The sequence below is a fragment of the Daphnia pulicaria genome, chromosome 6, assembly GCF_021234035.1.
Source record: "Daphnia pulicaria isolate SC F1-1A chromosome 6, SC_F0-13Bv2, whole genome shotgun sequence".
NCBI classification, from domain to species: domain Eukaryota; kingdom Metazoa; phylum Arthropoda; class Branchiopoda; order Diplostraca; family Daphniidae; genus Daphnia; species Daphnia pulicaria.
The window spans coordinates 1,305,298-1,326,143 of NC_060918.1; the positions used below are offsets into that span (position 1 = coordinate 1,305,298).

At 38.7% G+C, this 20,846-nt stretch overlaps 3 protein-coding genes, 4 long non-coding RNA genes and 1 other non-coding gene across 11 annotated transcripts; 4 read left to right on the plus strand and 4 right to left on the minus strand.

Moving 5' to 3' along the window:
* Position 1: 1 nt before the first annotated feature.
* Positions 2 to 4,260, plus strand: LOC124343686 (sensor for unfolded proteins in the ER ire1-like). 2 transcript variants are annotated; one of them, XM_046797115.1, is made up of 4 exons: positions 2 to 918; positions 2,561 to 2,888; positions 2,960 to 3,576; positions 3,658 to 4,260. In XM_046797115.1, exons 2-4 carry the CDS (start codon positions 2,578 to 2,580, stop codon positions 3,810 to 3,812), a joined length of 1,083 nt encoding a protein of 360 aa, XP_046653071.1. In that variant the 5' UTR covers positions 2 to 918; positions 2,561 to 2,577; the 3' UTR covers positions 3,813 to 4,260. The 2 variants fall into 2 exon arrangements, with proteins under 2 accessions (XP_046653071.1, XP_046653070.1); XM_046797114.1 differs by having other exon boundaries at positions 2 to 2,888.
* LOC124343816 lies at positions 3,945 to 5,054 on the minus strand. The gene is made up of 4 exons (XM_046797306.1): positions 4,872 to 5,054; positions 4,728 to 4,785; positions 4,610 to 4,660; positions 3,945 to 4,485 (listed from the first exon to the last, which is right to left on the minus strand). The coding sequence occupies exons 1-4, from the start codon at positions 4,902 to 4,904 to the stop codon at positions 4,262 to 4,264; spliced, it is 366 nt and encodes a 121-aa protein (XP_046653262.1). The 5' UTR covers positions 4,905 to 5,054; the 3' UTR covers positions 3,945 to 4,261.
* An 800-nt stretch (positions 5,055 to 5,854) lies between these two features.
* Positions 5,855 to 7,736, plus strand: LOC124343888. Of its 2 annotated transcripts, XR_006919408.1 has the most exons (6): positions 5,855 to 5,926; positions 5,995 to 6,131; positions 6,202 to 6,267; positions 6,329 to 6,480; positions 7,481 to 7,592; positions 7,657 to 7,736. It is a non-coding gene; the product is annotated as an uncharacterized LOC124343888 (long non-coding RNA). The 2 variants fall into 2 exon arrangements; XR_006919409.1 differs by lacking the exon at positions 6,329 to 6,480.
* A 546-nt stretch (positions 7,737 to 8,282) lies between these two features.
* LOC124343869 lies at positions 8,283 to 8,747 on the plus strand. The gene is made up of 2 exons (XR_006919382.1): positions 8,283 to 8,451; positions 8,555 to 8,747. It is a non-coding gene; the product is annotated as an uncharacterized LOC124343869 (long non-coding RNA).
* A 2,199-nt stretch (positions 8,748 to 10,946) lies between these two features.
* LOC124343907 lies at positions 10,947 to 12,542 on the minus strand. The gene is made up of 4 exons (XR_006919432.1): positions 12,426 to 12,542; positions 12,102 to 12,358; positions 11,198 to 11,314; positions 10,947 to 11,112 (listed from the first exon to the last, which is right to left on the minus strand). It is a non-coding gene; the product is annotated as an uncharacterized LOC124343907 (long non-coding RNA).
* Positions 12,543 to 13,792: 1,250 nt separating this feature from the next.
* Positions 13,793 to 13,863, minus strand: Trnag-gcc. Its single transcript has one exon. It is a non-coding gene; the product is annotated as a tRNA-Gly (tRNA).
* On the plus strand, positions 13,830 to 19,711 carry LOC124343759 (neurocalcin-like). Of its 2 annotated transcripts, XM_046797231.1 has the most exons (10): positions 13,833 to 14,833; positions 14,978 to 15,202; positions 17,768 to 17,837; positions 18,482 to 18,552; positions 18,631 to 18,665; positions 18,738 to 18,788; positions 18,855 to 18,887; positions 18,957 to 19,134; positions 19,271 to 19,374; positions 19,450 to 19,711. In XM_046797231.1, the coding sequence occupies exons 2-9, from the start codon at positions 14,996 to 14,998 to the stop codon at positions 19,349 to 19,351; spliced, it is 726 nt and encodes a 241-aa protein (XP_046653187.1). In that variant the 5' UTR covers positions 13,833 to 14,833; positions 14,978 to 14,995; the 3' UTR covers positions 19,352 to 19,374; positions 19,450 to 19,711. The 2 variants fall into 2 exon arrangements, with proteins under 2 accessions (XP_046653186.1, XP_046653187.1); XM_046797230.1 differs by having other exon boundaries at positions 13,830 to 14,833; positions 18,482 to 18,665.
* LOC124343921 lies at positions 16,098 to 19,910 on the minus strand. The gene is made up of 2 exons (XR_006919446.1): positions 19,839 to 19,910; positions 16,098 to 17,011 (listed from the first exon to the last, which is right to left on the minus strand). It is a non-coding gene; the product is annotated as an uncharacterized LOC124343921 (long non-coding RNA).
* Positions 19,911 to 20,846: the final 936 nt, after the last annotated feature.

Consider the following 20,846-nt stretch of genomic DNA (forward strand, 5'->3'; position numbering starts at 1 on the left):
GTGTAGACACGATGAACCGTGTAATAAATCTATCAAATCCTTTTTGTCTTTTTCACGAAAGTTAAAAGAGGTCAATAATCACGGCAGGGTCGCGTCATAATCTATAATGGTCGTTACACGACATGTTTTCTTTGTTCCGTTTTCATCGAAGTCTAGGAAAACGGAAGGAGAATGTGAAGACAAGAAAAGGGCGGCATCACGTTCAACGTGAGCCGTTAAAAAATGGGAAAAAAGGGGCCTCGAACTGCTGAACGAGTTTCGTATTCCAGCTGATTAGAAACAAGAAACTAAAGAAAACCCACGTTCCTACTCAAAACAACAGCAATAGTCGCTCAAATTTCGTCCAAAGGCGGGTCTGAAAAGGAGTCTAAGGCAGTTATCGTATTGCAGTTGCATGCTATGAGTGTGTTTCATATTGACTTGTCAAACGGGCAAACGAACTTGAAAATGTTAATATGTGTTAAATTCCAACGGATCCATATGAACATTTGCGTTAAATAATAATAAATGGTAATAATAAAATTTGCGTTTTCCCGCGTTTTCCAAAACTGTAATCATGGACTAGCGAAGCAAATCTAGTGTTGCCAATATCTAGTTTTCTCGTATTATCCGGTTTTATTCCACTTATTGAGTTTTATTTTATTTTATTTTTTTATCTTAATCAGTTTTATTGAATATTTATGTTATTGAATTTTATTTATGTTTTATTGAATATCAATGTTCGACTCATTTTCGAGATCTGACAAATGCAAAACACCGGCCATCCCAGATTGCAGACAATAAATTTAGGGAACACACAACACAACACATGAAACGTCTTTTTTAATTTATTTTTGAGAGTGTGAGAAAATACTAGAAACCATAGATAAAACCATGCAACAACCTACAAGGACGATGGACATTCTAATATTTTGGCAGGTATGTTTGTCTTGATTTTTTAAACTTGAGCGTGAATTATTTTGTAGTATGTAAAGCTGGCAGACACACTGACACAGGCATAGCTTTCTTTTTTGTCAGAGGCCAGGCTGAAGCCCCCATGAACGAATTAGAGGGAAAATGATGAAGACATAATTTCAGGCATCAGATTTTTCTTTCCAACTTCATCCATGTAAATAAGCGTGAATAAGTCACTTGGTCATTCTTGTTGGTGAAGCAAATTAAACACTTCTGTTTAATCAGTACAGGTTTTTTCAAAGCATTGAGGAGTGAGGACTAGAAATTTATTCATTTAGTTTTTTTATTTAGTTAAAAAAACTAGATAAATCTGAATAATGAACCAAATATCATCTAGTTTATTAACATGTTTAAGGCAACTCAATATTTATTTCATTGCATCATGTTTTTTTGAAAATCTAAATTATTGAATTTAGTTTTATCTTGTCTTTTTTTTTAAATTATTTTAAAACTAAATTTCCAACGCTATCATGGACAACCGAGAGATGAAATCACTATAACGCCGCTTTACTCTCTGCTGTCCATGCGCTCTAATTTTAATTCCTATGGCCCATGAGATGGATTTTAAAGACGAGATTACGCAAACTGATAATGCTAGACCCACTATTCTGCTGATTGCGGTGCCGGATTTCAGTGCCATCTCCAGTTTTGCAACAGTGAAATAAGCTGGATACTGTACTACTACTACTTTACCCGGAAGCTTCCAATGGTCTCTGTTCCGTCCTGGCAATGCCGTTGAGTTTGAATCTGGAACTCTCGTGTATAGTTTACCCTAGCACAATCTCAGGAGTTCTTATCCCAATTTTTCTAACATCGCATCGTGTCTATATCTTCGGGATTATGTTACGGTATGCGACATAAGTGCGGGGATTCTTTGGGGTGGGGATCAGATCACATTTTTTCCTGGAGTTTAACATTGAAATAATAAAAATTATTATTGTGTGTGACACAGTGATAATCTTTGTTGGCGGCTCTTAAAATACGGCAAGAATTTAACCAATAAGTTAATAATACAAACTAATTGGTATAGCTTTAAACATATTGAAATAATAAAAAATATTATTATGTGTGACACCTTGATAATCCTTGCTGGCGCTGTTAAAATATGGGAAGAAATAAACCAATAAGGATAATAAAACACTAAACTAATCGGTATAGCTATAACTACTGCTTCACGTGTAATACTGCTGTAAGGATCGGATCATGGAAGGATCAAATAATTTCGTTTTACTATGTGACGGGCGCCACATTATTTAACTTTATCGTAAATTGTTTCAGCTGCGCACGGCGAGAACTTGTAGGATCACCGGAGATTAAATATTTTTATAACCATAAAATTTGTTGAGTCGAAATAGACGTACATGAACACGCAGATAAGATAGAAGTGTGTGAATGCTATAGTCCACATCTAACGTCTCTGTTGGAGTTCAACAAATAATAAAAGCTTTACTCCAAATTAGATCAAAAGGTCAACAAATAAAAATAAAGTTATCGTTATATTCACAAATGGTTTTTACTTTCAATCGAGATAAGCTGTCTCCGTTCAATTGTCACCATCATATCGGGCATCATATAACACACCTTCGTATTCCGTCGTCATTTTCAGTTGACTTGTTGTATGATATGGAAGTCAGAGTGAACAGACGCAGTAGTCTCAAGACCCGACCGGATGTCGGATTTCTTTTTGAAGGTAAAAATGTGAGTTGTCGGAATCGACCGTTGCGTCTGGGTGAAAGAAGTTGTGATTCTTCCACCATTTACCGCGGAATTTGGAAGGGAATTCCCCCATCGGAACACAAAGCCGCAATCAAAAGAGTTAAAAAAACTGATTGCATGGAACACTGGGAAGTAGTTGTTGACTGGCATCAAAGAGGAACCCTCAATCACTCCAATGTCCTAAAATTGTTTGGATTCGAGGAAGATACTGAATGGAGGTTAACAAATGATTTTATTAAATTAAATTTTAAACAAATAAAGTTAATGTACAATTATTTTATCGAAACAGATATTTCGCCTTGGAACGATTCGATGCCACCCTGGAGCAATTCTGTAACAAACAGTATACAGGGCCGATGCCGTATGACAATCAAGTCCTTTATCAAATTTCCAAGGGGCTCATCTATTTGCACAAGAAAGGCCTGGCTCATGGAAACCTTACTCCGAAAACTATTCTCATTGCAAATTCTGACCCTGTCAAGATGAAGCTTGCAGACTTTGGGTTGTGCCAAGGCATTGCTGCTGATGGCACGGAAACTACTAAACCTACCTTCCATTCAGCAGAATTGAACGACATTATCGAGCGGGATAAAAATTCGGAATTGGATCCAGCTACTGCTGGTGGTGGCAGCAAAGAAGAGCTCAGCCACTCAACATTTTGGAAGAGACCCGAAATAATTGGATCGTTAAGGAGATCAGTATCGAGCTCAGGATCAAGTCGTTCCGTCGAATCGACAGTCCCAATCAAAGATATCAGCTACTCGATCCCTGGTGCTACAGCAGAAGGAGATACGTTTGCAGCCGGATGCTTGTTCTTTTATTTCATTAAGCGAGGTCTGCATCCGTTTGGTGACGCGCATTCAATTCTAAACAATATTCAAGAATGGAAACCTGTCAATATAAAAGGTATCGTAATATAAGCAGACAGATTGAAGGCGCTTAGAACTGTATAGGTTTTATCATGTTTTTTTTTTCACCTTTTTATAGAATTAGACGAACACCACTTTGCGTACAAACCAATTCTCGATCTAATTGGAAACTCGTCAATCGAAGGAAGTCAGCAATTCTTGATTGAGGCAGCATTAAAGTTTCGAGTTGGGGCGTTTGCCGTTGCTTGGAAAATGAATATGTTGAAAAAGTAAAATCATTTTGCAAGTAATATTTCTGACAAGCGACTTGCAGATAGTTTTTCTCCATTACATCAATAATTTCTTTAAAAAAAATGGTTTTGTTACAGAGAATAAATTTTTCGCATGCAAAGTGCAATCCAGAACGATGTTGCAAAAAGAGATGTATTTTCAGAAGTAGAGTAATACACAAAAGGGGAAAAATTTGTGAATTTTGAAATGATGTCTAACAATTAGAAGACAGTGTATATTGCTATAGAATGGAGAGAACACAGAGGATGCTAAACTACTTATGGGCTTCAAGGATTAGCCTACATGGTGGATAAGAAATATTGAATGAGGAAAAAGATTGATGTTGAAATATAAAAATACCAGTACTTTGTATAAAAGACATATACCGGTATGCTCACGTTAAAACACTTGTTTGTTTTACCGTGAGTTTATTCGATTTCGAAAACAGAAAGTTAGCCGAAAATCTTAACCGTACCGGTCGGCAATGGACAACAAAGTTTTTTAAATCCTGTCCAACATCTTTTCCCATTTCCTCTCTTGTCCGTCAAAGTTTCCTGATAAGTCTTGCCGCATGCTGGACTACAAAATGGAGCAGTTCCACTCCAGAAGCATCCGGAAGATGGATCTAAAGGATTCGGTGGCGCTACATTGGACACAATCTGTGGGACGACTGCAACTGTAATTTTCGATTGCATTTAATTAAAACATTGTAAATGATAACAATGAAAGAGCAGCGTAAATACAAAATAGAACAAAATTCTCTTTTGTTCGAAATAGCATTATGAAAAGTATAGCCTTACCCTGACGTTTCTCTCTCAAGTAGGCAGTGGGATTATCGCGAGTTTCCACTTCTGCAAAATAATGAAAACAAAAAAATACATGAAAACATTGAAAACTGAAATGGTAAAACAATTATACCCAAACTGTCGAAATACTGTGCATTGGTGAGCACCATCATAGCCAGCAAGGAAACCACCTTAAAAATGGTTACAGAAAATTAGCTATTTTAAGCAAATTTAGCTTTTTTTTTATTCTTTTTAAATTTTCGATTCAAATTTTTACCAGAGTAATGGAACAGTTCATGGCTGGAGACATTTGTTGAGATTGGTGTTTAAATGTTTCGGCTTTTTCTTCGACACAACTAGGACAAACTTAGTAAGTTGTCTTAACGCATCAGATTTCGAGAATCCAATGAATTCATTTTCATTTGGCTTCTAAACATCATACGGAAATGTACGGACAAAGCGGGCAACTTAAAATTTTCGTCTGTTGATAAGCGTTTACAAAGAAAATTCGTGGCCAAAACATACTACTACTAATGTGGTTTTCCATCCGTTATGCTACGAAAGCGGTTTCCGGGCTTAAGCAATGATTTTTATCACAGCGTAGGGCAGTGCTTATTCAGTTATTCCTCATCGTTCTAAATAGACCTCCAGATTCGGTATCTTTCAGTTTAAATCTAGGGCTTTAGAATGAAAAAAAAAAAAATAATAATAAAATAACCTTGTTGCGGTTTAGTTGATCTATGACAAATTTCTATAGACATTCTCCGAAAATTAATTAATTTACTTTTCATGATCTCAAGACCATAACATTTCAACAATCAACAGAATGAAATGTTTCAATGCCTACACATATTGCTGCATTGCTGTGTTTATATGTTTAGTTAAGAGTAATAACACCATTGTGGCATTGTTTACCGTAATTTCTATTTGGTAGATTACGCTAATCTCAATATCTCATACAAGGAGGATATCCGTTTCTGACAAGAAAAAAAAAAAATTATATTGAAAATCATTAAAGTGGTTAACCAACAGTACAGTCCAAGACGATAAGAAATCATGGATGATATCATGATGAGGGTTAATATTAAACAAAACTAAGTAATAACTATTGATAAAAATATTTTGAATACGTCTTAGTATTATTAGCATGACATATACTAGTTCATAAGAAAAGTTAAATATTAAAATTATAAAAAAATGAAACGGCAGCAATTTCACTATTTCAACGTCGTAAAAAAACAAATACTGCAGTCGACAAAATACAAAACAATCGTTGCGTTACGGCGTAAGCGTAACCAGGCGTAACCTCCAAGTGCGAGTCGACTGGATTTGGTAGGAAGATGGTTTCAGACTAAAAATTAATTTTACAGTATTGGCTTGAATTCATTCCCTGTTTGCAGTAAAGAAATTGCTCCATATATATAAGAACGGGAAACCCAGGAACCGAAGGATCAAGCCCAAGATTTTCCCTCCGCTGTGCTGACTCATGGCGCCATTGTTGCTCAATGCTCATCACAAAAAGTGACTCGTACTCTTGGTAAGCCTATTTACCTTTAAATTTGCAGTGATGGTTAACATGTTACATTCTCTTGTTATTTATTTCTTAGCCAATGTCAGGCTGACTTTTCAGCAAAGAGCGGCAGAGAAGAGGAATCCAATATCAGCTGTGATGTGTAAGTTGAACAGCATTTCAAGCAATTATTCATTTGTATGCAATTTTTTTATCTAATCTAGACTAGACTTATCTGATGCTGTGATTTTGGCAAGGAAAAACTTGTTGAGTGAGGGTTGTAGTTTGGAGGATAGCGAGTTTGGTCGCTTGGTTAATGAGGATGATGCTCTTAGGACCTCGTCTTTTGGTTTCAATCCAAATCAAACTCAACAAGGTACTTTATTGTTATACTTATGCAAATTCTTAATTTGTGCGTAGATTAATATGTTTTATTATGAAGCCTGTATGAAGCCCCACTTTGTGAGATTTAGTTAGTAGTGTTAGTTTACATTATATTGTACAAACAGACATCGGGCATTTGGAGGGAGTAAGAATCGAACCCTGGGTCTTTGTAAGCAACATTTAGTTACTATAACCATTATACCATTTTCGCTCATCGTTTTGAGTTATCTGCGGAAGTTGTTCATATTCTTACGAAGAAACCTGTCTGAGAGAGTAAAGGAATGTTTACTTTGATTAAGGTCCGTAGTAGTAGCTAAGTGGTTCAGTTTAGATTTATTACGCTTGAGTCCCAACTCCCGAGTTCAATTTCTGGCGCATGCTATTGTAGACTACATCAGATATTGGTGTATTGTGACATGTAGTAAGTAGGGAAATATATTACAAACGAGTAACCTGAGCCCCGTTCAAATCCGGGGAACTTTTGTCTAGCGTAAAGTCAGACTGTTTTGCTATTTAATCATCTACCCGTAATAGATTTTATCGTGGGAAATCTGCCCAGTACTTGAAGATTTCGTCATCACTGCGATGCTATAGACATCTGGTGGTGATGCTGGTTGTTGCGTCATCAAAGATTGCGTCATCACGGCGACGACATCTGGTGTTGGGCATGTTTGGGCATGTTCCATTTTGGGGGAGGAGCCTGTGTTGACACATTATCCGTGACAGACACAGGCTCCTCCCCCAAAAGCTTGTTCTTTTATTATATATGGATTTTAAGCTTATGTTTGCGTGTATGTACAGTATGGGTATTTAAATGCTAGATCTCACTAGAGGGTGTAAGTAAAAGGTGAGTACAAGGAATGTTCCAGTGTTAACATTTTTGAAGCTTTTGATAACTTATTGACCGAGAAGAGAGGTTTCTAACAAGGCTCAACTGTGTGCCCATTATGAAATGAATATGGACTGATCATGTGTTTGTGTTTGAAACTTAGACAAGATTGCAGAGGAATATTTTCAAAATTGCCGACTGTCTTTCTAAAGGTTCGAAATGGAAGATGTATTCATTCACCCAAGCAACGAGTCAAAATACTCTAATGTCAATTGGTATAAAGTGAGAAAAGTTTAAGTAATAACCATTTGTATTTGGTATTCATTTTGATATTGGTAGACCCATTCCAATCCCAGCAACGTCAAACTGCAGAAGGAAAGGCAAATTTGGATTTCCTTCGCACTCGAAGGTCACAGAGATCATTACGTAAAACGTGTGATGCAGTGGTGTAGAGGTTGGGTGAGAACGGGATGTGTTAAATAACCATTTGGTTTTCATTTTGATATTGGTTTTTGTAGACCCATCCCCAAGAAAGTCTACCTGCAGGAGGAAAGGCCAGTTTGCATTTCCTTCACTTTCGAAGGTCACGTAGATCATTACATAAAACGTGTCAAAAATTGTGTAGAGGTTGGGTGAGAACGGGGCGTGTTTCATAATTATCAAGCAGGTACAATTGCCGCAAGGCTTAAGAGGTGGAGGGATGAAAAAAATTGTATAAAACGAGAGGGAAAAGGCGATAGAAATTAGTCGAGTGAGCATCTCCGACACGGCAACAACTGTTGCAGCGACACTATTTGTTACCAATTTCCTTCTTCATCGTGTTACCAGTTCGCAATCATGGGAAAATATTATCTTTTTTTTATTACTTAGTGTTGTATTAATGCTACTTTTGACTTTTTGTTAATGTCATTAATTACTGAATATTTTTGTATAAATTTACTGATTGTCTTTTTAACTAAGGCGTCGTGCTGCTGTTGGGTGTTGTACCATTCATGGCTGGTTACTGTGCCCCACTGCCCATGGCGATATATCTGGTGCTTTCATAAAGCAACAACGAAGAAATCAGTCAAGTGATCATCTCCGACACGTCATTAACTGCTTTCTTTGTCGTGCTAAGACAATTCGCAATCATAGGTAAATATTAATTTTTTATTTCGAGTCAATTATTTCTCGTTTTTAATTGTTGATGTGACCAGATGTAACTGCAAATTAATTTTCAAATTAATTAAATTCTTAGTTAACTAAGATGTCGTGTCGTGCTGCTGTTGGGTGTTGTATCTTTGTTGGCTGGGGCGACCACTGGTATACCGATGTCTTCTGGGTATGGCGGATACCAAACCTCAACGCTGCCGCCTTACTACGCAACTCCATATGACACGACCAGTTACTACACCGAGGCCCCCAAGTACTAAACCAAGGCTCCAGATTATTATACCACAACTTATGCTGCCCTTAACTGCTACACCGAATCCCCGCAGTATTATTCTACCCCGAGCTTCACCACCAAGGCACCGGAGTACTACACCACCAAGGCACCGGAGTACTACACCACCAAGGCACCGGAGTACTACACCACCAAGGCACCGGAGTACTACACCACCAAGGCACCGGAGTACTACACCACCAAGGCACCGGAGTACTACACCACCAAGGCACCGGAGTACTACACCACCAAGGCACCGGAGTACTACACCACCAAGGCACCGGAGTACTACACCACCAAGGCACCGGAGTACTACACCACCAAGGCACCGGAGTACTACACCACCAAGGCACCGGAGTACTACACCACCAAGGCACCGGAGTACTACACCACCAAGGCACCGGAGTACTACACCACCAAGGCACCGGAGTACTACACGACTACGTATGTTGCCCCGGCCTTTTACACCGAGGCTCCAGCTTATTACGCCACTAAAGCGGAAAAATACTACACCGAAGCGTCCTAGTACTACTCTGCACCGAATTACTACACAGCGGCAGCTCCTTCGTACTACGTTGGACCGAAATACTACACTGAGGCTCCAGTTTACTACACTACAGCCCACGCTGCCCTCAGCTACCATATCAAGTCTCCGCTCCGTCGCTCCCATACCGATGCTCCCAAGTACTACACAACCAAGGCACCGGAGTATTATATCACTACTTAGTCTGCTCCAACCTACTGCACCAAAGCTGCGATGTCTACCCCGAGCTACTACACCATTAAGGCACCTGAATGGTACATTACAACCTTCGTTTCTCAAGTTTAATACAGGGAGGCTCTTTAATACTAGAGCTGAAATTTCTGATTTATTTATATGTGTTCAGATTTGCCGGTCATATCTTAATAGTTACTAGTTACTGGGAATCATTGTTGATGTTAAATGAGAAAATAAAATTTTTAATGGTAAATTATTTATGACTTCTCTCAACACCTTCAAGCCTACTACGAAAGAGACGTACTGTTAAATGTTTACTCTAAATTGTTGAAGTTAATAGCTCTATTTAAACTCAGCGTGGCTTAACAAAGTTGCGATAGTCTTTGATTTTTCATCGAAGGTTAGAGTATGTAAGTCACTTGCCTAAATTTAAGTTAAACTTCAGAGTTGAAATTTTATTGATACAACTGTTAAACATTATTTTGTTACAAGTTATAAGAAACAATCACAAAACTTAGAAAAGGAATTGCTTTATTTTCCCACCTCCACCCACAATTCCACCACATTTTACAGTCACATACATACATTCATACACATACACTTAAGTTAACCCGTTGGCTGCCACGCCATACAACCCGTAGGTTGTTATTTTACTTCTCTACGCGCCACGTCTGAAGGATCCATGACCAAGGTGGGACTTGCCATTGCTGACAAGTCCGGGCTGACACGGTGACAGGAGAAGATGGAATGCACAACCTCTAGAATCCACATGGTGTATTAGTATGGTGGGGGAACTTTTGTTGGAATCGGCTATCTCGAATGAAGCCAGTTTCCGGACAAGAGGCGGAGCTTAGTGAATTCTCAACAGCCAATTGCAGGGCTGGTCACGTATTGTTGGTGCCCTCTATGAACCAAAATACTAATCTTTTGTAAAATAATTCGTCTGTAAAATAGTATATATATTTAACATTTTCAAGTGCAGACATATACCGGTTGTCGCAATGGTTAGAGATACGAGCTACGACTCCTGGGTAGCCAGTATCGAGTCCCAATTACCTAATTTCTTTTTTTTTTCATATTTGTTGTCTATTAATTTTGAAATAATTTAAGCTGGAAAAATAATACTAAATTACTGTTATTGACTAATTTTTTACGATTTTATAGCTTTATAAGTACATAAGCAAAGTGCAATCGGACTTAGAAAATTTTCAAACCGTTTATAGCTCATAGTTCACCCAATTGTCCACCAGGAAGCGCTGATCATACGTGACCACTGGCTTCAGCCGAGATAGCCGATTCCAACAAAAGTTCCCCCACCATACTAATACACCATGGAATCCATCACCGCATCGACAAGGGGGAAGTCCCTATGGTGCATTGCCTAACAGGCGCCTTGCGGCGAATTTTGGGCTGGTGCGACTGTCCGACCCCGCGGCATGAAAACCACGAGATCGTACAGCGCGGCCCGTGCTAAGGAGCTAGGGGAGAACAAAGGCGTGGCAGCCAACGGGTTAACTAACACTAACACAGATGAAATAATACCAACAATACGATGATCCACGTTGATGACGAGTCTCGGTGATGGTCGCGATTGTCCCTTTTCGTTTTCCAGTGATGGTCCCTTTCCATTGCCAGAAGTATTTTGTTGCGCATTCTAAGTCAGATTTTAAAAAATTGGATAGGATTAAAATACAATACACACAACCTAAATGTGAGTAACTTGTAAATGATGAACTTACATCAATTCACTCCAACGAGTTTCGTTCGCACCAGGACCAGGGGCAACATTCCACGGAGACCGGTGACGATTTTTAAAGATGAGAAAATCCATCTTCTCGACCTCTCCTCTGCATTACCTGAATAGGGACAAAACAACTCTTATTAAGTGACATGCCAATAAAAGTAACATAATACAGAAAGAATCAATAATCAGGTTTTTTAGCTCAAAGATTTAAAGTTGCAATTTTTAAAACTTAAAAACAAGCTTGCAATATTGAGAACTATACACAGAACAAAGCTCACTTGCTAGTCTTAAGAAAATTTCCCGGAAGTATACCGGAAGTAACCACAGCGCCTCAACCATTGAGCTGTCGTCAAATTAAACCACATATTCGTGATCCCCATGAAATTTGGGGTCGATTAAGTGAGATTTAGACGAAATCCAAAATTTGGCCAAAATCGAGAATTTTCCTGAACGAAAATTCTCGAAACCGGAAGTACGCGTACGTAACAAAAATTACATGAATTTTACCATAAATTTTACGAGGATCACGAATATGTGGTTCTTTTGCTCGTCGAATGAATATTTTCTGAACTACTGACTAAAATGAGCAATCCGAAAGTAGAAAACAAAAACACATTTTTGAAAATCTAACAAGTGAGCTTTGTTGGTGGAATAGTTATCGTCAGTTTTCATTAAAAAAATCTCCACACAACAGCTGCCGATAAATGTTTAAAGAGATTTTAAAGTAACTGAAACTGGCTGTTTCGACAGCTGACTATTATCGAAAAGCCATCTAGCGTTAGCAAAAAAAAAACGTCTAAGTTACGTCTAAGTAGGGCCTGATTTCGGAATTATTACAGACACAAGTAAGTATACTATTAGAATAGATAATCTACGAAAATAAGTAAATTGTAGGGTACCTGGGCATAATCCCGTGGTGATTGACTGCAGGTGTGTAACAGCGACACGGAAGCGACCACTGAAGTGTTCCAACTCGTCAGTGAAGTAAGACAAGTTGTATTTTTGTGTACGAAGCGTGGAAGCGATGAAGCAGAAGCTGGATGAGCTTACGCCGGAAGATAAGGATGGAGCAGAACGTTGGACATGGACAAAAACCAGCGTTGGCTCAAGAACCTCCATGCCAGGACCACACGATTCCACAAAGAAACTGCGTGCTCTGTAAAAAAAAATTAAGTTTTACATTAATGAAAATATAAAGATGAATACACCATATCAATCTTTACTTTTTCTAACAAAAACACTGAAAAGTTCATGATGACAAAACCGTAAAAATGGAATTCAAAGCAACCAACAGCATTACTCCACATGTTGAGATAAATTTCCTGATGCTAAAAAAAGTGTCATGAAGTATTGCAGTAGCACGGCGATAGGTGGTTCACTTCACACTCTTCATGTCACTGAAACTAAGTGGAAATGGGACAAGGAAATTCTCTACATTATTTACAAATTTACACAAATTTACCTATAAGAAATAAAACTCTACCTATCTCTTAGCTGATGGGTCGCCTTCTAAACCATAGTAAAAACAGCCATAACAACAAACATGCTGTTGCAGGGTACCCCACCAAAATTGCGAGATTCAGAAAAGATCCTATGGTTCATAAGCAAGAATACCTATGTTACATGGAAATCTGAATTGTAATGGTCTGGTAGAAGTAATGGGGAATTACCTTATCTCGATACATTTGTAATCCTCTATGTGTAGGCTTCAAACATGAGTTTTAGGCTTTTGACAGCATGAAGATCTAATGGATGGAAATTGACTGAGTGCTCAGTCAACTTGATGGAATGACTGATAGTATGCATCTAGAATTTGAAGAAATAAGTTGGTACAGTACAAAAATAAGGAAACTAGGTAAAGATATCCCTACATAATTTGCGAAGTTCAATTTGGTATTTGAAATTACAGGAATCTAAGTATAAATTAGCTACGCCATTTGTTTCGCCCATTTCGCCTCGTTTCACGATGTAAGAACAACACGGGCGAGTTTGGCGACATCTAGTAATGAGTTTTTAATCCTAAGTCAGTTGCACAATCACAGCTGGTCACAGACATGAGTCATAACATATTTGTTACTTTCATATTACTTCAAATTTCAAAACAAATTGAAAAGTTAAACAACGGAGATCGGATAACAAGTTAACTGTTTTTAAGTAATAGATTAAACAATCTTTAGCTAATGATTCTTTCTACAGACTACATTCTTGACTAAATGTTTTCAGATAATTTCAGCTGAAGTTTTCGACGGATCAGACAACGACCTAGAAAAAGAGGTTGTCGTTCATTGATTAGTCATGGATTGGTTCTCTATTTCATATATTGCACAGCTGACAGCCTTACATTTCCGCTTCATAGAATAAATAGAAGCATTCCGTATTTCTTTCTTTCTTCGCTAGATGGTGTAGTAGGTAGGGAATTCCCCTTGTTACCTCCCAGCCGTTTAACTGTACCGTGTGTAGAAAAAATAATCAAAGTTTCTCTATTCAAAGTTTCTCTATTAAGCACTTGATTAAATTTCAAAATAAATTACGAGAATTAGTTGTATTGTGAACAAAACAATAAAATCATATTCATCGGCAAAAAAGGATTTGCATCGACCGGGAATCGAACCCGGGCCGCCCGCGTGGCAGGCGAGCATTCTACCACTGAACCATCGATGCTTATACAAATCCTCTCTTGTCTTAAAATATAAATGTATAATAAAGTTGAAAAGAAAAAAAAAGAAAATTTGCAATATGACAAACAGATATCCACGAAAAACTCATAAACCTGAGCACTCAGCTGTGCGAGCATCAAATCAAAACGTTAAATAAATAAATTTGAAAAATAATATAAATTCAGATATCGAAGAGAGTCACTGCCACGTGCCACGACAGAGATTGAATAGTTTTATATTCGAAAAGCTGTATGTCTTAAAGTTATTGGTAGACAACGATTCTAGGAATACGTCACGACGGTTGAAATTGCTAAGAAATTTAAAACTCTCCGTCTGCGAAAGATCCCAGGCAATATTGCAATGTAATATGAATAATAAACTAGAAAAACAAAAATGAGAGATTCACACAACCATGAAGAAATCTGCTACGTACTACATTTATAGATTTTACTAATACGTACATTTATAGATTTTAGATATAGCGCATACATTCCCATCTTATGTCATAGAAAAGGATCGGATGTGACCGGATATTCCCTGATGTACAACATTAGTAAGAGCAACAGCAGGCGCCGCAATAAAGCCCATTAACGAAAATCAACTATAAAAACACTTAGAGAAGGGAAGACAACAAGATACATACACACTTACAAAGAGAAAAACAAAATATAGCCTGCTGCTGCTGCTTGTGTTGCCGCCTTCAGCCGTCTGTGTGCTTAGTTTGCTTTTAGCGCAACTTTTTTCATACAGTATATACGCTACTATACTCTATACATCTAAGCGGCGCGCGCCGATGCAAAGCCCTCGCCGCTCTTTAACAACGACCTTGGTTTATAAGACATTCTGATAGAGAGAAAGAAGAGTTTGCGCTGCCCGGCCATCCCCGTGTTCAGTTGGTCCTTTTACGCACCCAGTGACAGAGTTATCTTCCATAATCCTCGCTCAGCTTCGTCCACAAGGGGATAGAACCGCCGGTTTGTTTACCCAAAAAATAATAAAAATAAATAAAAGTTTTGTAATCATTTTTCCCCCCCTCGCCTTTGCTCGTTTACAATTTTTTGAACACTTGCAACAAACAAATGAGTTGTACGTCATCATTTTCTGTTAACTATTAACAGGTGATATTTTTGTTGGTCATGCCGAGCTTCAGCGACAGCAGCAGCGAACAGGCGAGCATACTCGATTTCGCCGATGTGGACCTCTGCAGCAAAGCCAACGTCACCAAAGTGAGCAACGGCCAGGAGGACAAGCAAGTTCGACTGCGGCTCAGTTTGGACGAAATTTGCCACCGAACTAATTTCACCCGCAAAGAAGTTCGAGCTTTTTATCGAACTTTGAAACAGGTCAGTACCAAGTTGTTGTTCAATCTTTCCTAGTAGATTTAGTTTGGCCTGAAATAGATTGACACGCTCGGCGCCCACGGTTCAATGACCGAGAAATAATTAACCCACTTTGAAAATAAATTGAAAATAAACCCAACGATTTCGTTTTTAAAAAAAGAAAACGAAAAAAAGGCCAAGCGTCTATATGTACACTTGAAGTCGCAGGAGAGAATATCTTTTCATGCGCGCTCACTTTGATGGGTTTTTTCCGCTTTATAGATGGAAGGTTCGATCCCTTCCAGCCCATTAGCAAATCTTGGCAATATAGTCCATGGTGTATACGATGTTGGCATTTTTTCAATTCGGGGTGGGTGGGGTGGGTTTATGTCCCCGGTGTCCTAATGGGATCAAGTCCTCGCTCCAACCCAACCCAACAGCAGTCAACATTGCTACACGTCAAAAACAGTAAAGGAAATACTGGCCTGGACGCTTGCGGTAAAGATAAATTGTAGAATAATAAAAGATGTCGGCCGGCGAATAAAAGAAGAGTTTACGGCCGTCATTATTCGACGTCAAATTCTTTAGACGGAGGGAGACAAGTTGTCAAGCCGTCTCCGATCGAGAGGATCAATTGGGAGCAGCAGCAGCAGCAGCTCACCGTAAATAAAACGAAGCCGAAACACAACATTTAAATGGCGCTACAACACGTTCTATAAATACTTAGTCTTATCAAAATCGATGGGCAAACACACACAAACACAGAGTGTTGCTCCGTAATGACGCCGCAGCCTTTGGCGGGGGGGATGGAGGGGAGAGAAAAACGTTATAGCAGCAAATTGTAGAAACTAAATGGTTCCTTTCGGAACAATAACTTTCTTCATTTTGTGTACCCAGAGGAAATGGCAGGCTACAGCGGTAAACTCAATTTTCTTTATTGAATCAACAAAGCCGGGGGAAAGAAAAAAGAAAAAGAAGGAAGACAAATTATTGGCGTTTGCGGACTTGTCGAATCGACGTGACTGGAATAATCTGAACGAATCGGTCCAGCAACTCCAACGTCCAACTCAAAAGAAGAAACGAATCACACACTTTTCGGGTCTAGAATGACTTGATTTCGCAAAGTATAGCATATCCGTGATTTTGTCGCTTATCTACGCACTCAGCTGCTTATTATCTACTCTCAAAGACCTAGAAGAAGGGCATAATAGGGCCACGCCCTGGCGACAATCTCTCGTGTAATTTTTCTCTCTCTCTCTCAAAATACTTTGTGATCAAATTAGCCGACGATTGTGCAGAGCTCGGCACGTCGTGACACGCCAGAGCCATTTCTTACTGTTCCTTTTTTCTTCTTCCTATTATAGTAGTTTGCGTGAATTGCTTTTTTTTTTCACGTTGGGAAAAAAAACCCTGTTCGGACTCGGTAATACGTTGGACAAAGAAGCAGAAGAAGAAGAAGAAGAAGGGAGATTTTATATGGCGTAAGATTATTCCTATAAAATCGGGAGAATGTGGAAAACGATAATGGGATGGAACCGCGCCATGGCATCGGCATTGATGGTGGCTTTTGCCAAATACACCGAACGACGAAAGCAAAAGAAGGAAAAAAAAAGGAGCTAGGGAAGAAGCCAGTGCTATTATATAGATGTAGTATATAGTAGTACCTATACGAAAAGAAAATGGCCGGAAAGTGCGTCCAAAACTGTCGATCAATCGATATCGTCACAGCCCCAAGTTTCTTGGCAAAGGATCACGGTTTTTCTGAAATCAAACATCTTTTCATTAACGGAAGTCCTCCGGCAGATCCCCCGGCTCTTCTTCTTATACATTCCCCTGAAAAAATAAAAAAATAAAGGATTTAGGATAGGCTGCTGGAATGCCGGACCAGGCATAGTGCTTTTCTATGCTCTGCTCTGTGTATATATTCGGTGCTTAGATAAACACTATAATATAGGGTATATAACCTACATATCTCAAAGTTCCAGGTGTTGCTGGAGGCTATACTATGTAGCCGCTCTGTGTGTACACAGAGGCGCAAAGGTATTTTGGTTTCTTTTTAAAAAAGCCGCGCGTGAAAGACTTAAAAGAAATCTAATTTTAAAAAGTGCGCAGCGACGTGAGCGCGCGCTAAGTGTCTCGAGTTTTTTTATTATAGCGACCGTTTGCCTTTCCGGCAGACACACACACTCCGGCACGTGCAGCAGCAGTCTGTTGGGAGGGGGGCGAACAAAACAAACTGCGGCTGATTTATTTTTCGCCGATAAAAAGAAGAAGAAGAAGAGTTCGACGGCGACATTCAAAAACATCTGGCCCTTGCTTCTTTTTCTTTTTATTTCGCTTCTTCTTCCACGATAACAAGACGAATTATTGATTATCGTATAATCTATAGAGGGCCCGAAATTGTATAGAAATCAATTGACATTCGATCAGCACATCACGGCACACGTCAATAGATTGATCTATTAATCAGATATCGAATTCCCGAGAATAGCGTTTGAAAACTGTTCTGTTTTTGACCTCAGAGCAATGTGAATACTTTTTGTCGATTTTTTTTTTTAAATATTTTTTGTTTGTTTTTGTCTATATCAGGAATGTCCGCTCGGAGTGGTGACCGAAGAAACCTTGCGGGACGCCTATCATCGCCTTTTCCCCAACGGAAGTAATATATATGATGTGCCTTTGGCATTTATGTAACCATATCTTAAGCCCCATTTCGAATGAGATGGCAAAGAAAAGAAAAATGTATATCTGTACGTAAGCCCACGTCTATATCCCTGCAAGCACAATAATATTACAGTCGGAATGAGCGTTGCCCTCCGATAGGATTACCGTCAGCACCAGCTATGGATTATCAAATTTCATTCTTTAATTAGATTGATGCCGTTTGGCTTTTTTCTCACGATATACTTAGAAAAATAATGCCGATTGAAAGAAAAAAGAACAAAAACAAAAAAGATAGTAAAAAGAATGACGTATTACATCCGAGCCCCTTGACACTGCCCTTTTCTACTGGGCGGTTCTAATATCTATATGTATACCAGAAAACTAAAGTTTTATTACGCAATCACTTTCCCTCCTACTCGTATGTGTATACCACATCAGTCCCTGGCGAACCCGGGCCCTTTTTATTATCCAATATACATAGAGCCTAAACACGCAAATGCATATTTGCTGCTGATTCCCGAACCACAACACGTTTCAATATTGAATGGGGGGGGGGGGGGGGGGGGGCTGGAGAAGCCCTATGACTGCACTCTGTATAATATCTTTTCTACATTTCCCCTTTCTATTTTCATACATCAGACGTAGGAATGTACGTGAAATATGTTTTCCGCACCTTGGATACCCAGGGCAACGGCAAAATTACTTTCACGGTAAGATCTATAGACGTTCGATCAATGACTAATGCGGCTCCTTTCATTTTTTTTAAATATTGGAATTTCGTGCTGCAGCAATTACTCGTGTTCCTGTCGACCATCAGCAAAGGGTACATACAAGTGTGCATTACTGAAATGAACAGCAAACTTACATGTCATTCGAATATATTTTCAAATTACAGAACTCATCTTGATCGTTTGAAATGGATATTCCGCTTGTACGACCTCGACGGGTATCGTAAATTTGGTTATTAAAATATTTAAAGCCCTTATTATATTTGTATGAATGTTATCTGTAGGGACGGGGCGATTCAGCATTCCGAACTATTAAAGTATAATTCGACTTAAATGGGACGAAAATGGGAGACTAATAATCACGCTTTTTTTAAATTTCCAATCAGTTTGTGCTGTGCAATCCACGAGTTGGCGGGAACAACGGAAAAAAGAATCTTTCACGAAACTAAGAAATCCGGGAAGGAAGAAATGTTCAGCGAAAGTGAAAAAGACAGAAAATTCCGCCAGATCAAACTCTGGGTCGATAAAGTCTTTAGGCGGTGGGATTCTAATCAAGACGGACAGGTACAATATTTCAAACTATTCGAGTAAATGTAGCACAGAAATATTATATGCCTTCATGATCTGAACATGCAATTATTCACTGGTGCTTTAATTGTATGTCAAGTCGTGAAAAGGTCTTATATAATTATCCTAATAGGTGACACTTGAGGAATTCCTAGCAAGTTATTCAAATGACGATCTCCTTGAAACTTCGCTTCATTATTTTGATGACTTATAGAATAATTTAACTAATCTTAAAAGGTATGTCACCAACAATGACGAATGAAAATTTTGTTTCAATTCAAGTATGTCATTGCTTGCCAATTTCAATTTCAGGAATCTCAGCATTGTCTTGTGTAACATACTTGAATGAAGATCTGAAACTAGGACCGAATGAAATTGAAAACCATAAAACGACTCCTATATGTAGGCCCTAATTCAAAATTGAATTGAATAGACCTCGAAAACAGAGTGATGAGAAGCATTAGCTCTCAAACATAGCCAATAACAATATTACACTATATATAAGAAAAAATTATTTGTTTGACTTATAGCCTAATGTTTCAATGGGAATGTTTAATAATTGTATACGGATCAACTTAATAAACTGAATTGTATATGTAAGAAGAGCATTTGTCTGGTGAGACACGTGTGAGGCTGAGAGACAGCCAACCTGAACCAACGTGAAAACGTTTCATTATCCCAAATTAATTAACTACATGTACCTGTGCTTTCAAAGTCCGAACACAAGCCTGGCAGTCTGTGTTCGTCTCGATATAATTGGGGTGGTTTCTTGTCTTATCTAATTTTTGTCAATAGACACTATTCATATACAAATAGTAAACACCAACTGCCGGCTTCCGTCGTCTGCTCTTTTTCTTGTTCCCTCGTTGTCCGCTAGATGGCTTCCTCTGCGGCAGGAGTGCGATTTCGATTTTTAATTAATAACGGGAAATGCTAATATGACTTTTATCACCTGATGCCCTTTGTTGTCATCTGCATTTAGGAAAACTCGTGTGATGTACGAAGAGATGTGGAAAAAATTTTGTCAAAACTTTTCCCAACAATCTAAAATGGGACTTCAAGTCCTAGACGACTATTTCTCCCGTCACAAAAATGGTGTGGTTGAAAGGTTACACTTAATAATTTTAAGGACCGAGCTGAGCCATTTCGTCCTGGAAGAAGTTGTTAAAAAAAGAATGTGAAATATTAAAAAATTCGTCGGAAACCAGTTTGGTGCGCCAAATACAACCAAGTTTGTTACACCGTCATGTAATAAAAAAATTTGGTAAAAACTTCTAGATGTTATTTTTCTGTGCGTGTTAACACTAACGACCAACATTTTCGGCTTAAATGGCCAAAATAGAAACGGCTTTCACGCGAATTTTTCTCACGCCAACCTAAAAGGCGTTCAATAGCAGCTCGCCGGTAGGCATTTTCCTGGTTATACACCGCGCAACTGCCATGCCCATAAAAAAAAAACAGCCAACTCTGGAGCCTATAAGACATCAAAATTTCAACTTGAATCCCTCCAACGTTGTCCTCCTTTCCGTCTAAATATATCCGGATGCGCTCCAGCGGGTACACTCTAACGGATTCCGTTGGCAATCATGGAGAGATCTTTGTATAACTGTCTTGTTGTAAAATGGATGATGAGTGGATCAATTGCAAACCAATATCAACTAAAAGCCAAAAAAACCACTGTAAGTTTCTCAATAATACTTGAAAGAAAA

What these genes read in the sequence shown, in the direction of transcription:
- LOC124343686 (XM_046797114.1), top strand. Translation starts at nt 2,461, where the DNA reads ATGGTTTTTACTTTCAATCGAGATAAGCTGTCTCCGTTCAATTGTCAC. An exon ending in GAGGAAGATACTGAATGGAG is followed by an intron (nt 2,889 to 2,959) that starts GTTAACAAATGA and finishes TTATCGAAACAG; the next exon opens with ATATTTCGCCTTGGAACGAT. An exon ending in GAAACCTGTCAATATAAAAG is followed by an intron (nt 3,577 to 3,657) that starts GTATCGTAATAT and finishes ACCTTTTTATAG; the next exon opens with AATTAGACGAACACCACTTT.
- LOC124343816 (XM_046797306.1), bottom strand. Translation starts at nt 4,904, where the DNA reads ATGTCTCCAGCCATGAACTGTTCCATTACTCTG. An exon ending in TGAACTGTTCCATTACTCTG is followed by an intron (nt 4,786 to 4,871) that starts GTAAAAATTTGA and finishes ACCATTTTTAAG; the next exon opens with GTGGTTTCCTTGCTGGCTAT. An exon ending in CTTGAGAGAGAAACGTCAGG is followed by an intron (nt 4,486 to 4,609) that starts GTAAGGCTATAC and finishes CGAAAATTACAG; the next exon opens with TTGCAGTCGTCCCACAGATT.
- LOC124343759 (XM_046797230.1), top strand. Translation starts at nt 14,996, where the DNA reads ATGCCGAGCTTCAGCGACAGCAGCAGCGAACAGGCGAGCATACTCGAT. An exon ending in TCGCCTTTTCCCCAACGGAA is followed by an intron (nt 17,838 to 18,481) that starts GTAATATATATG and finishes TTCATACATCAG; the next exon opens with ACGTAGGAATGTACGTGAAA. An exon ending in ATTCTAATCAAGACGGACAG is followed by an intron (nt 19,135 to 19,270) that starts GTACAATATTTC and finishes TTATCCTAATAG; the next exon opens with GTGACACTTGAGGAATTCCT.